Source organism: Hippoglossus stenolepis, chromosome 7 (assembly GCF_022539355.2).
Source record: "Hippoglossus stenolepis isolate QCI-W04-F060 chromosome 7, HSTE1.2, whole genome shotgun sequence".
NCBI classification, from domain to species: domain Eukaryota; kingdom Metazoa; phylum Chordata; class Actinopteri; order Pleuronectiformes; family Pleuronectidae; genus Hippoglossus; species Hippoglossus stenolepis.
This window is the reverse complement of record NC_061489.1, coordinates 17,926,330-17,940,406: the sequence shown is the minus strand read 5'-3', so window position 1 is coordinate 17,940,406 and position 14,077 is coordinate 17,926,330. Positions and strand designations below refer to the sequence as shown.

The following is a 14,077-nucleotide window of genomic DNA, read 5'->3' as shown; positions in this document are numbered from 1 at the left end:
TCCCACATGGGCAGAGACGCTGACAGCCTGTCAGAGACCTGAGCGAGGCTGCTTGCTCTCACTGGTCCTCACACCCGAGACCAGGTGAGAATCAGATACAACCCCAGAGTCTCAGGACCACCTAAAAACAGAGAACAGAATATGAGCAAACGCTCAACATGACACTGGAGTTAGAGGTGACACAGATTCATTGGTTGCTCAACTGATAGGGGTTTGTTTACTGAAGGTGAAAAGACAAATTCTGAGCTAGCTGTGTTTCCACTTCTCAGTTTTGTCACATTTTGCAATATGACAACCCAAATGTACAATCTGTTGTTCTTGGCATTAAGTGAGTGATCTTACAGTTTGCTGGGGTTGTATCGCATTCTCTACCTGCAGATACCAGACCATGTTGGACTGCTGGCACGGGGAGCCACAGGGGCGACCCACCTTCATTGACCTGGTGGAAAGGCTGGGAGACCTGCTTCAGGCCAGTGTGCAGCAGGTATGATCAAATGTTATTACTCAAATATTATGCATTGTTTAACTTTCATGGTCAATGGTCCATCAGTTTCATAGGTTTGTGTCACAAATGGCAGGAATGTAGAGTTTATTATCATCAGCTGTTGAGCTCTGGTGTGAAATCAAACAGAAGGTTTATGGTGGAAACATTTTCTCTTGCTTAAAATATTGAAACAAAATTTTAAAACTTTAAATAAATAATAACTTTAAATCCTCACATACTACTACAGTTTTCATAATATTAGTTTCTAGTTCTGGAGAATGACCAGAGGTCCTGCAGCCTGAAGAAGATCCAAAGGGAAAGAAATACTCAGCCAAAACACTTGGCTGCTTTAAAATGGCAAAACTTCACAAGAGGAACCAAACTTCAAAACACATGAAAAAACCTTGTAATAATTCATGTGACGCGAGATAACATTGTCTGGGATGAATTATGTTGTTGGGAGTTTGCTGATTTTACGAGGCTGTCAGACAGCTTAAGAGGTATTTGTCACTTATCAGGCAACTACAAATATCCACATGAGGAAAATCCCAGCATTTTGTTTAATGCAAGCATTACACTGCAAGGAAATGTTTACATATAAATATGCACATATACATTTCAACATTAAATCAACTTTAATTTCTTGGGTCGTGTGTGTGTCAGGAGTGGATCCAAGCAGATTCACTCTGAACACATGGTTCACGTGTTGCTACTCTTTTTAACTGCAGCTGCTCGTCAAATGGTGTTGAATCTTACTGCTGCCAGTGAGTTCTCTCTGTTTGTTCACCACGTTTTGTACTGGGTCAGTTTTGAACTTTACTGTCCCTGAGTCCCTTTCAGATTAAGTGATAAAATATATAATATGTAACAAATCTAGATTAAAATGTCTGAAAACCATTGGACCTATTTTATGTTTTGTTGATTTATCCATATTGTATTGGTCACTTGTAATGATCACATGATTATATACATATATGAACATTAATACATCACCTCATCCGTGAACATGATTTACAGTTGAACCAACGCTGCTTCACGGCATCATCAAACAAGGCCTTTTGTTATTGTTTTGATTTAGAGACTCCTGGCAGCCCAAGGGACATTTTGAACAATTAATAATTGATATCTTAATAACTTTTTTCTAATGAATGACAAAGGGTTTGGATTGTCTGTTTTGGATCAAGTCGAACCTTCAAATGTGATCTGAAAATGATTAATGGCCCGGTACAGTGTAACCTAACCAGGGACCGACTATTAAAGCAGCAGGACTGATTTTTGATGAAAGAAAAATAGGGTGTTACTGAGGTCGATGCAGGAAATTAAAGAAAGTGGAACACATGCTGCTTTACAAATGAGTCTGTAACAGTTTCCTACATAAGAAAAAGTCCAGACTGGAACAGTTGAGGGGTTTGACTCTCATTACTAAGGCTAATGTTACAGTGTGACAGCCTCTAACAGCATCACCATAGGTTTACTCTGTGTGACCTTAGTTTCTTTGGCTGCTCGCCACGGCTTGTGAATGTGTGTTTATATATCATGCACGCAGCATCACTCTACTTCAATTAAACCCCTTGTCTCTCTTTAATTTGCATCATGTAAGTATAAGGCTGTAGTCTGAGATGTTCTGTCTGTGTTTGGTTGATTTAGGAGGGGAAGCACTATATACCCATCAACACAGCCCTGCTGGGTAAGCTGGGAGACCCCTCCACCACAGCGCCATCAGAGGAGACACCCACGCGACCCAGCTCCCACTGTGACTCAGGGAGCAGCTGGTGAGAACATGGATTCTTCTTCTGTGGTTTACATAACAGACGCCTGAAACTCCTGTGAACACGAAGAGAGGATATTATTTTGTCTTGTCTTCCAGGGCTGAGTCATGTTTTTAGCCACACTAGCGACGGGGCTCAATGGATGGAAACGTCATTTGTGTGTGTTAGTCCACCACTCTGCTCCAAACTGAAATAATTTGACAACTAGCTGATGTATTGTCATGACATTTGCTCCAGATACCAGAGGTTCCCAGATAATGAATCCTAATGACTTGGTGATTCGCAGGCTTCTCCTGTTACAAGTTTTCACTGATCCTGTTAAAGATCAACATCCACTAGTTGGATTTCATACAGATAATAGTCTATATACAATGATGGATGACATGACAGCTCCCCAAAAGGGAAGCCAAATCATCTCAATCACCCCATAGTGGCTGAATACAGTATAATTTTTCAACAATGCCTCCTCCATGTTGGATGGGACATAGAAGAAACTGAAAAGTTAAGGAACACGCATAATACATTTTCTCTAAGATGTAATTTTAGTTAGTTCCTATCAAGATTAGTTTTTGCTATAAAACAGGGTGAAACACACAAATCTTAGTGAAATATAAGATTTACAGCTTAGTCTATTGATCAAGCACATGTATTAGTAGGACATTGGTGCTGCGGCTCCCTACCACCATGCCTACTGCGCAGACTAATAAAAATCCAAGATGGCAGCACCCAAATCCATGATATCTTAGCTTCCATTTTTTGTACAATTGGATGAAGTGGAGACGTGTCTATGGTACAGACTTCTCTCGCATCCCCGTGAGGTTGAAGCTATTCATGTTCCACCTTTGTAATCACTTTGGCCATCCTCTAACTTTGCAACTATAATCACTGTCAGCTCAAAATTGTTATGTGTAAGTATGAGCATGTTAGTATTTAGCATACGTGTTAGCATTTAGCTCAAAGCACCTCTGTGTCTAAGTACAGCACCAGCGAGCAGCTAGCATGGCTGTGGACCCTCAGTCTTGTTGGTTTCAAATGTGCAGCTGAGTTCAAGATAATTCATTTCCAAATAAATCACCTTATCTGAAAGACTTGAAAACTTATCCGCTACAGCTCTCAGTCTGTTTTGCAAAGGAAATGCCCTAAATTACCTTCCCACTTTTCACTGAATAATATCCAAAACAATTATTGTTCCTGCAGCACTCAGGCTGAGCTCGACAAGGAGAACATGTAGACCTGAGCACAATGGGTGGCCTGATTGGCACATGATAAGAAATATACTCAGGGTAACTCCATGGTCACAGCACTTTCAATATTGTGGCTCCTTTGAGGAATTTCCCCAAAAACCATAGTCAGCTTCAAGATTTATGAGCACTTAAAACAATATTTTTTTTAAAGCTTTGGGTTTTCACAAGTCCTCCTAGTGTTTATTGAGGAAGTGTTGAAAAGTAGTAATGACAGTTACCTCTTAAGCTAAATTAAGCTGTAGTTTTAGCCTCCTAGTGTTGAAATGCAAAGTAAACAATATGTGTTTTCAAAGTACAATGTCACAGACTCTTCACATTGTTGATTTAATTGATTAAGTTCCTGTGGTTTCTTTGTTTTTGTTGAACTTTGCCGTTTTGCTCCAGCATAATCGAATGATTCTCTGAACAGAAACAGATCATTTCAAGATATTTTAGACACTTAACACTGGAAATATTTTTTTCCAGGAACATCAAGATCCGTCCAGCTAGTGTGAAAACGTTTGACGAGGTTACCATGGAGGACGGGACAAATGAAAACCATGAGGTGAGTTATTACACCAGAGACAGCCACACAATATTCACCTCCACTGTTCCTAAAACAAGCGAGTTAGGTTGATTTAAAACTCCATGTCAGATCATAAATCATATATTTGGCTCAATTGTATGAGATGATATCAGAGTTAAAGTTTTCATATACGTGGTTTATTAGTTAAGTAATTGCACAGCTGTCATGTCACATGGAGTCCCACAAGGCTTAATACTTGGCTCCATTTTATTCAGTTTTATCTGCTTTCTCTTGGCCGTGTTATTTGTTACCTCGACATTGTTACTACCAGTGTTACACCAAAAACACACAGCCTTTTGTTTCAGTCCTAAAATCCTTATTCCCTGCACTGCTGCCCAGCAACTATCAAAAACTGGATGTTAGTTTACCTTTCTGCATCTGATTCCTCATAAAACTGAAGTTCCTTTGATGGGCCTTCATCAAATTTCTAACAGAATCAACCCTCATCAGTCTGGATTAATGTTTAAGCTTCACACCACCTGTATAGACATTTTCATAACTTGTTTTTTAAATTGGTTTTATGTTGTTCTTTATGTTTTGCTCAATATAACAATGCTTGACCAATTATTTTATTTTATGTGCACCAGTAAATAATTTAGTAACTCTGGTTCTTGAAAAATTAAGATAACTGACTTACTGACATTCATAAATTTGTTATTCGTTCACTTCAGATAATAAAGAATAAAAGCTGCAGTGTTTTGTTTGAATTATCCCTTCTCTGTCTTTCCATCATCATCATCAGAGCGGCCAGTCAGACAGTGGGATGGGCCTCTCATCTGACAACATGAAGACACTGAAGCGCCTCGAATCGCTGGCTGGTCGACCACTGAGCATTATGGCTCTTGCGTACGTAGACCACACCGCGCAGCACTACACCCCACATTCCCTGCAGGTCACCACAAACAAAACACTGGAGGAGACTGCAAAATACCTGCATGGAAACCTCCCCGCTGAGCTGGAATGCAGACGCTATAACTGTCATACAACACACACTCAAGTTTCTTCTGTCTTAAAAAGAAGTCAGCGGCCAGTTTTCCCCTTTGTCTGAAGAAACCATGCGTGAGGGACAGACGCACAAAGGGGAAGTGGGAGGGAAAAGGCTTGAAGGTGACAAACTGAAGGACTGAGCACAAAAGCAGAGCGGCTGCGTCACTTGAGGGCTTGGCTGTTTTAAAAGTGCACACTAAAACCTCTTTGTTTTCACCAGAAGAGCCCTGAATAAGATACCTCCCAGAGTGACTTAACTTATGACTCATGGCCGTCCTCTTCCATCCAACACTAGGTTACAAACACACACAATCTCAAAAAGAGCGATGCAGGCGGTATGTTCTCCAAAACCCTACAGAGCATTTGATGGCTTTAAGATGTGGATCCTGTAGGGGTGAGAATATAGAACTGTAAAAGTAAAAAAAAAACACTGAGACAATATGTTCTCACTTAAGGTGGTATTCAAGGATAAAGTCAAATCTGAATCACATTTCTGTAAATCTTTTTCTCATTATAGTCTCTGTACCTTACCACATATTGAGTTTACGGCAGCTCAGTGGCAGGGTTAATTTATGCGGTCAAACACATGTACACAGCAATTACACTTCAAACCTTCTATTACTCATATACTGTACCCTGCACAGTAGCAGCTACTACTATGACTCTTAATGTGTTCACCTCACATGTAAAAACACCCACCCTCGCTGTCTGTTTGATCAATACGTGAAGTTGAGGTGTCCAGGACGCATCATAGGTCAATTTGTGGCATCAGGGCATCAGCGTGGCAGAAAGAATCAAGCCAGGCATGCAGAGAATGATCGAGGGGAGGACGTCCTCGCTGGGCAACCACTCAATCACTGCCACCTTTGAACTTAGGAGGGTTTACAAGGGCCTCCCCTGTTAGCTATGGATCTTTTGTGCAGCTCAAGTCCACCTGTTGCTCCCTCTGGCTTCACCACTCCTCTAACCTGCCCTCCTTATTTTTTTAGTATCGCAAACAAACAACTTCAGTTCAGCAGGGATTGAACATTATTGCTGAGGAAGTTGCCCAAACAAGGATGTCGATTTTTAATTTTTTCCCGAAATGCAAAGTTTCAAGAAATTTGTAGAAAAACCCCAACGATATTAATTTATACAATCACAGAAATAAAAACAGCTAAAAGTCACATTTGACTTTGACTGAGTAGAAGGGATTGTTTGCTCTGACTCGTTGTGTTTCCCGATGCTCATTTCCCAATCGCTCCCTGTGTCAAGCTTGGTATTGGCAAAACAACACTGCACTATTGTTTGGTGTTTTCGATGCCTAGTTTGCCAGGTAGTTTAGTCATCGGGACGGCATTCCAGTTCAGCGGCATCACTTCCGCCTGCTGGGCTCTGACCCTTTGGCCTCCAGAGAGAAGCTCGGGAAGCCCTTGGCAACCTCCATAGACAATAAGAGGCAATTACTCATATTCTGAGCATCAAATGAAGCAGAAGAACTCGGGATGATTGATTACATCATACATGAATGAGGAAAGGTTTGTCCGATTGTACAGCCTCACAAGGGGCCACTTCTTAAATCACAAATATCAAGCAGGCCTCTATTGTGAGAGGAGTCAAGTCAAGTTATCGTGAAGAAAACAAACCGTTCACGAAAGAGAAGCTTGATTTTATTCCCAGTAAGTCACAGCTGGTAGTTTACCCATTCACTCAGCGTTTCTAATGAAATGTTATTTCATCAGAATCATTTCAAAGATGCTGCAATAATGTATAAAACTCTACGTACTAGAAATTTTGAAAATGTTTTTTAAAAAATGCTCTGAGGCAGATTGTAATCCAGCATCATTTCTCAGGATTTCAACCATTACTCCTAGTTGTGGTTTCTGTTGTATCATATTTGATTTTCAGTGTTTTTGCAATCAGCTCCTAACAGCTTGTCCAAAACTGATGATTTGTCCATTATCCACTTACAGAAGTTTGTTTTTTAAAGGTGGTTATTTGTACTCAAGCTTTTATTTTCATTTAAGATAACTTATAGAAAGACAAATTATTTCCCTGTCCATGATATTTTGTTTTAAGAAGCTGAAACCAGAGAATATTTGGCTTTTTGCTTGAAAATTGTTGTTATTCGGTTTTAGCAAAATATCGAATATCTTCAGTTGTTCAATTAATCAATGAATCGGCTAATTTCATTAACTTTTAAAATTGTAATCATAATAGATTTTTGCATTAAATGAATGAAATCTATGACTGAATCAAATTCTTGTTGCAGAGAAAGGTTATTTTGTGTTTTTAGAAGCATGTAGATGAACTGGTTGTGTTTTGTTTTTATATATTTGAATCAGTTATATGTATTTTCTCTCTCTCTCTGTGTTTTCAGGATGAAGGCAGTTAGTAAGAGTAAAGAATCTGTGCTGTGTGACCCAGAGAAGGAGAAGTACCCTCCCACTGTTCCCTCTCTGGACTTCAGCATGAACGACTCGGTGCTGGACGACTCAGCCCTGGACGTCGGCCTGGAGTGTCACAGCCCGCCGCCCGACTACAACTATGTGGTGCGCTACTCCACCCCACCTGTGTAACCTCCAGCTCTTCCCCTCGGCAGCCTGAAGGCCATCGCTTTGTTCTCCTTTGTTTGGACTCTTATCTTCGGACTGTCCTGCGGCAGCGTCTGAGAGGAAAACCCACAAGGTTCCCTCTTAGAACGGACGCTCTCAAACCACTCATGAATCTACTCGACTGTTACTTCTGCATCTTCTAAATTCTGGAGCTTCCGCTGCGCAACAAAAGAAAAACCTGTAGCAGTTGATTCAGACATTAGCCCGACCCTAAAGCTGCTGGTCCGTTCCACGCTCACTGTGATTTGTCAAACAGCTGAAAACAGGCTCAGGTATTTCTTTTATCTACTGTGAAAACTAAATGCGATGATTCCACCTTCACCACAGATCTGCACAAACTACATTAAACAATAACTCCCAGAAAAGAAAAGAGAAATGATAGCTGAGACTTTTATATATTTTTTTTATAATTCATACTGGAAAATAATCTGTTAATTAAAGAGGCTCTTTTTGAGGTGCAGCTACTTTTTCATAGGACCTTGGCTTAAGTTCAGTAAAAAGCAGATGAAAAAACAAATGTTAATGATAAATTGTGAAAAGTCTGTTATTTGACGCGACATTGCTCTTGCATACAAATATATCAGCTCAATGAACTCAGGTTGGCCCACAGTGACAGAGGAGAGGACTGCTCTGTCATGTAGTGGTGGAGGATTTCTTAAGCTCTCTAAGTTATAGGAAATCACAGGTTAATGGAGGAAACAGGGTAAAGCTGAGATTTAACAATACAGCTCGAACACGATATCATTTCAGTGACGAGTTATATTCAGATTCCTCCTGCCCCAGATCTGGTGTTGAAGAAACTCATGTTTTTTTGTTTGGTTGAACTAAAAAGAGCGAAGGAAACCAGATGTGTTTATTTTCTTTTGTATAAACTCAGTTGGAAAAACAGAACAAAACTTAATAGAAACGGTTTCTTTAGAAAGCATTAGTAAAATAAACTTTGTATTTATTTAGTAAACACTGTCACTTAGTGTTCACTTAGATTCAGATATAACACCAGTCTTCCTGATATCAGCATGTAACTTTAAATCCACACGTACATGCTGTTTGTGCTGCTGCTGTTTATCAAGCTGAGGGAATCTGCTTCTGTAGGAAACACACGTGTGAGTTTTCTCCGTCCTTCCTCTTGTGCTGAGTGTTAGTTACAGCTTGCAGGGCAGGCGACAAAAACTCTGCATGTGTGTGAAGTTCTGTTCTTATCCACAGTTTTATTATCTGTTCATCTCCATGTTTGAGCAACACTTATTATTATATTGACATCCGGCCTGAGTGATCCAGTCACAAGTGGTCAGCACTAAGTGCAGGTGTGAACACACCCAGATAAGTCCTGAATGCATCCTGAGATCCGATCACTCGAACCACAGTCGGAGGTGGTCTGGGAAACATTTGGCCACATTCTTCTCGCTGTGTGAACACAGATGCTTCATGGGCCACATATGTAGGACGGCTTACTCAGCTGAATTCCATCAGTTTCATAATGAATCAAACATGGTTTTACGCCTCTCACTGTCCATGCACTGATACGTTTGTTACCGCAATGTCAACACTGACCTGCACATAATGACTAATCTTCTACGAAAACGGTCAAATCATTCTTATTAGAATATCTTCACATGGCATCAATTCATTCAGTCCCTCCTGACTCCGTGACTATCTCTCTGTTACTCAGGTCCACACACAGACATTGTCATCTGACACATCTGTAAACTTTTGAACTTTGTAGACACAAATGATAAAAGTCATTATTTGTACATAGAGCGGCTGAGTAAGATTCGATCACAAGCAGGAGACACATTCAGGACGCTTTTTAATTCCAGGTGTTAACAGACAAACTTAGTTCTGTCCACTTGTGATCATATCTCTCGGGACGAATGTTAATACCGGGTCTGAACAGGGCCTTTGACGACTGAAGAAGAAACAGTATTTGTCAGTGAACTACAATGTAAAGTGGATATCTTGAATCCAGAGTGATGTTTTATTTGTGGACCAATTTGTTTAGGATTGTGGACAGGAAGTGATGATGCACTGATACTTTATATCAAGTATAATGTTTTTTTTGTATTCTAAAGCTATATTATTATGAAACAGTGTTGAGGATCACATTTTATGAAGATTTGTATTTTGCTTTTTTTTTTAACTCTTAACTCTAGTGCTTGGTAGGAAATTAATGTTCACTGTACTTGTTGTATTATTTCTCGCCTAACATCGTCATGTTCACTTATTATAACCCAGTCTTTTTTATTTTAGTTACTCCTCTCACAATAACAACCTTAATGCAAAGATAAATTATTAGTATTTGGATTTTGTTGCTTTTTATATATATATATATCATAACGAGTAATGATTCCTGCAGCAGCTCAAACATCAACGTAGCTTCTTCTGTTTTGTTCATGTAGCGTTAACAAGTTAGTTTGAATGAAAGTGATGTTCCCTGACACTGTTAACTGAGCATATGAAGTAAATAAATGAATAAAGATTTATATATTTATACATTACCAGACGTCTTGACGCATAATTGTGTGAAATACAAACATACATATTGTTATAAAGCACTGTGCTGCACTTTGGCTCTACCAGTGACCAAATGTCCTTGATGTTCCCCTTACTTTTTCTCTAGCGCCACCCTGAGGATCACATTTGAAGTGAAAAGTCTTGACAGCCATTAGATGGATTAAGTTGCATTTTCAGGCAGATATTCATTGTATTTTTTAACCTACATTTAGGCCAAAGATTAAACGTATCCAATACTTTATCTGATTAACAGTTTTCTTTGCAATGAGCACTACAGCCTCACAGAGCTGATGGCGTAGACTCTTATTGATGTGTTACCGTGTTGTGACCCATTTTTTTAATGAAGTGAAGAGTCGTATGCGCAGCCTGATATTCTTCAGCCAGTAAAGATTTCAAGTTTCAAGTGAGTTCAAACATAACTCAAAAGCAACTTCTACAAAAAATTGTGTTGCCAATAAAATAAAACTCAGAGTGTGACTGATGACAAACTTGAAATCAGTGAACTGTGATGCACACCAATGATCCCCCAATGTTCCTGGTTAGTGATTCTTTGTTCTCTGTGGAGCCGCCGTGGCTCAGCGTAGACGGAGGGTCATCCACTAACCAAAAGGTCGGTGGTTTGATCCCTGGGCTCCACCAGTTCGCATTCCGAAATGTATGATGGCTGTGCTGACAGTCTATGATAGAAAATGTGGTCTTTGAGTGAAAAAAACTATAAATACTGTCAATGTATTGTTTGAAAGTAAAACTATTAAAGTAAACCAGTGTCAACTTACAATCCCTTATCACAGGTTTGAAGTGGTGAAAAATTCCAGTTGTTCACAATAAAAACTACAGCGGTACCTCGGCCATGGCCCAACAGTCATGAAACCACATTTAAATTCAGTAGATCCAGATTTTTATTGTATCTGCACCAAATTACTGACACACATAAATATCAGTCCGTCCCATAAATATGCCAGATTGTTTTCATCAAGATCCATGAATTACTCTCTGAGAAATCAACTGAAATGTTGAAAATCTCACAACGTTAAAGAAAGTGAAAAAAAATCCGGGATCCGTCCCCTGATCCGTATCCGTGCCAAATTTTAGTTGAGTTTTAGTTATTGAGTTTTTTCTAATTTGTTTCATGGGAATCCCTCCAGCAGCTTTTGCCGAATGCTGCTAACTAACAAACTAGGAAATGTAAATATAACCTAAAGAAAAGTTGGAAAATTGTAATCATTTGTATTCATTTAGAAAATGTGTTTTTTATCCCTCTCATTTCTGCAAATCATCTCGTGACCATTCAGATTTATCTTGCAGCCCCTGTGAGGGTCACGAGCATGAGCAGAGTTTTCAGACAATGTCTAACGTTAATTCACAGAATCAAATTTTACTTGATTATCCCCACATGGGTTCCCAGTCCTAAATGAACGGGTTTGTTTAGATTGGACTGGACCATCAGTGTTTGGCCCCTCTGCTGCTCCTTGGACGCTGATAGAGTCACTTCCTCGCCAGGACACAGTGTCGGCAGCATGTCTGTTCACCGGGACAAAGCCCGTCCAACATGTGGGGAAGGAAGGAACTTTTAATCATCCTGGTCACGACCGGTGGACGCCACACACTGGGCTTCCTATGGGAGCGTAAGGCCTCTACTGGCACTGGGTGTGGTCCGCACGCCATGAGACAGGTCGGGCCCTTGACCGTCTCCATGTGTCCTCACAAGATTTACTATGTTTACCGGGAGCTGGGTAACCGACATTACACCCGAACACATATCAACAACCCCCGATGTGGACTATTTCCAGAATGTGAGACACAAACAAACAAGGGAAGGATGTTGGAGGGGAAGGGTATTCTTCACTGTCATGTTTTTTTTCTTCTCGGTAACAAACAGTCTTGTGTATCTGCACCTACACACAGTATTTTTCCATTCAGGCGGAAGTTTGACCTTGATACTTCACCTCTGCAGAAACTGTGTCAAAAGATTAATTAATAAATTCAAATCTGAATTAAATGCGAGTTCAAGGTCTGTATGAAATACAAATATCCTTGACATCAAAGATAACACTTAAGTCTTTACAGCTCAAACAGTGCAGACAAGGAATACATTCTAAACTATATCTTTTAACATAAAAAAAGGGTCATGCATATTAAACATTAGTACAGTGTATTCATATAATAATAATTGTTATCATTATTATTAGTGCTGTTATCATTGCTGCCCATTACAATTAGTAATATCATTACATCCATAAGTATCTTTATTATTATTATTGTTATAACAACCAGTCCGACAATGCTTTAAATATTAGTCTCAGAGGTTAGTTGAGGTTTAGTTGGTCAGCTGACTGTTAACTAGCTGCCAGTCAGGACTTATCTCTACTCACAGTAGGAGAAACTATGTGATTCATTACCATCCAGTTTGTATTCAGTACCACACCCTATGTGCTGTCTGCTTGTTTCACTCATTTACAGTAACAGTGGCATTTATGACCCCCTTCTTGACAGTTTCCACGGCCTTTTCCCAGAGCTGCACATGAATCCATCAATCACTCAAAAAGAGGTGTGAATTCAGGGAATGTCTGTCATCCAGTTTTCATCTGAATATGAGTAGCTTGAAGTCCTATCATGTACTGATTGGAGGACAAAGCAGGACAAATGTCCCCCCCCCTCCCCATATAAACAGCCTCACAATGCTGTTCCCAGACCCCTGCCCAAGAAGGTGACTCGTGAGCCACAGCCAAGCCTCTCATTACAGAACAATGAGCCGGATACTGTCCCTGCTGAATTCCTCACGTCAGGCCACCATTAACAAGCAGAGTGAAGGGTCAAGTCAACAACATATACAGATTAATAAAGACGTCTATGAAGGGCTTCAGTTCAAAAACAACACACTGTGAAAGTGAAAGTCTGACATAAGTAACTGTTATGTGCTGGGGTCAGTTCTGACTGAGGATGGTTGGTTGGTTGGTTGGTTGGTTGGTTGGTTGGTTGGTTGGTTGGTTGGTTGGTTGGTTGGTTGGTTGGTTGGTTGGTTGGTTGGTTGGTTGGTTGGTTGGTTGGTTGGTTGGTTGGTTGGTTGGTTGGTTGGTTGGTTGGTTGGTTGGTTGGTTGGTTGGTTGGTTGGTTGGTTGGTTGGTTGGTTGGTTGGTTGGTTGGTTGGATGGTTGGTTGGTTGGATGGTTGGTTGGTTGGTTGGTTGGTTGGTTGGTTGGTTGGTTGGTGATTAATGGTTGGTTGGTTGGTTGGTTGGTTGGTTCGTTGGATGGTTGGTTGGATGGTTGGTTGGTTGGTTGGTTGGTTGGTTGGTTGGTTGGTTGGTTGGTTGGTTGGTTGGAACATCCGGTGACTCCACCTGTGTCACTTACGGAGAAAGTTTATCAAAAGCTTTTCGAAACATCACAGATCCTCAATCATGTTTCATTTTATTCTGGTGTTGTGCATCAAGAACAATCAGAGTCTTTTAAAACACTTTCTATGAAACAATCAGAAAGTTTGTATCAGTCTGATCTGAGAGTGACTGTATAACACTTGAGGAAAGTAGAAATGCATTCACTTTATTCATAGCATGTCCCCGACCCGTCCCCTCACTCCCAGTTTGTTTATGAATCACAAACAGAGATCAGACTTGTATCAGATAAGCTCGGTGCTTCTGATCGTCTTCTGTGAGGTTCAGGGTTGACGAGCAGCACAGAGTCTGTGTACGTGTGAATTTACCGACTTTGAATACTTTCCAGAGAATGTCAACAAACCTCTGACAGCCCTGAACCCTCGGGAGCCTTCAGATTCATCAATGCCCATTCAAAGGCAAAAGTGCAGTGAAACCAGCTCACCCACTTGCCCCCATTGTTTACCTCTCTGGTGGGGGGTAAGGGGTGTATAGAAGGCTCATACACCAGGAGGGCCTGGGAAAAATGCAGCGACCACAGCGGTGTAAT

At 40.4% G+C, this 14,077-nt stretch overlaps 1 protein-coding gene across 1 annotated transcript in view; it reads left to right on the top strand.

The window, feature by feature from the left end:
• kdrl (kinase insert domain receptor like) overlaps window positions 1–10,138 on the top strand; it is a 43,869-nt gene extending 33,731 nt beyond the window's left edge. Inside the window, exons 26-30 of the mRNA XM_035161307.2 lie at window positions 379–484; window positions 2,132–2,256; window positions 3,963–4,041; window positions 4,805–4,908; window positions 7,409–10,138. Coding sequence (XP_035017198.2) covers window positions 379–484; window positions 2,132–2,256; window positions 3,963–4,041; window positions 4,805–4,908; window positions 7,409–7,607 — 613 coding nt within the window. The 3' untranslated portion in view covers window positions 7,608–10,138. The remainder of the gene's footprint in view (window positions 1–378; window positions 485–2,131; window positions 2,257–3,962; window positions 4,042–4,804; window positions 4,909–7,408) is intronic.
• Window positions 10,139–14,077: the final 3,939 nt, after the last annotated feature.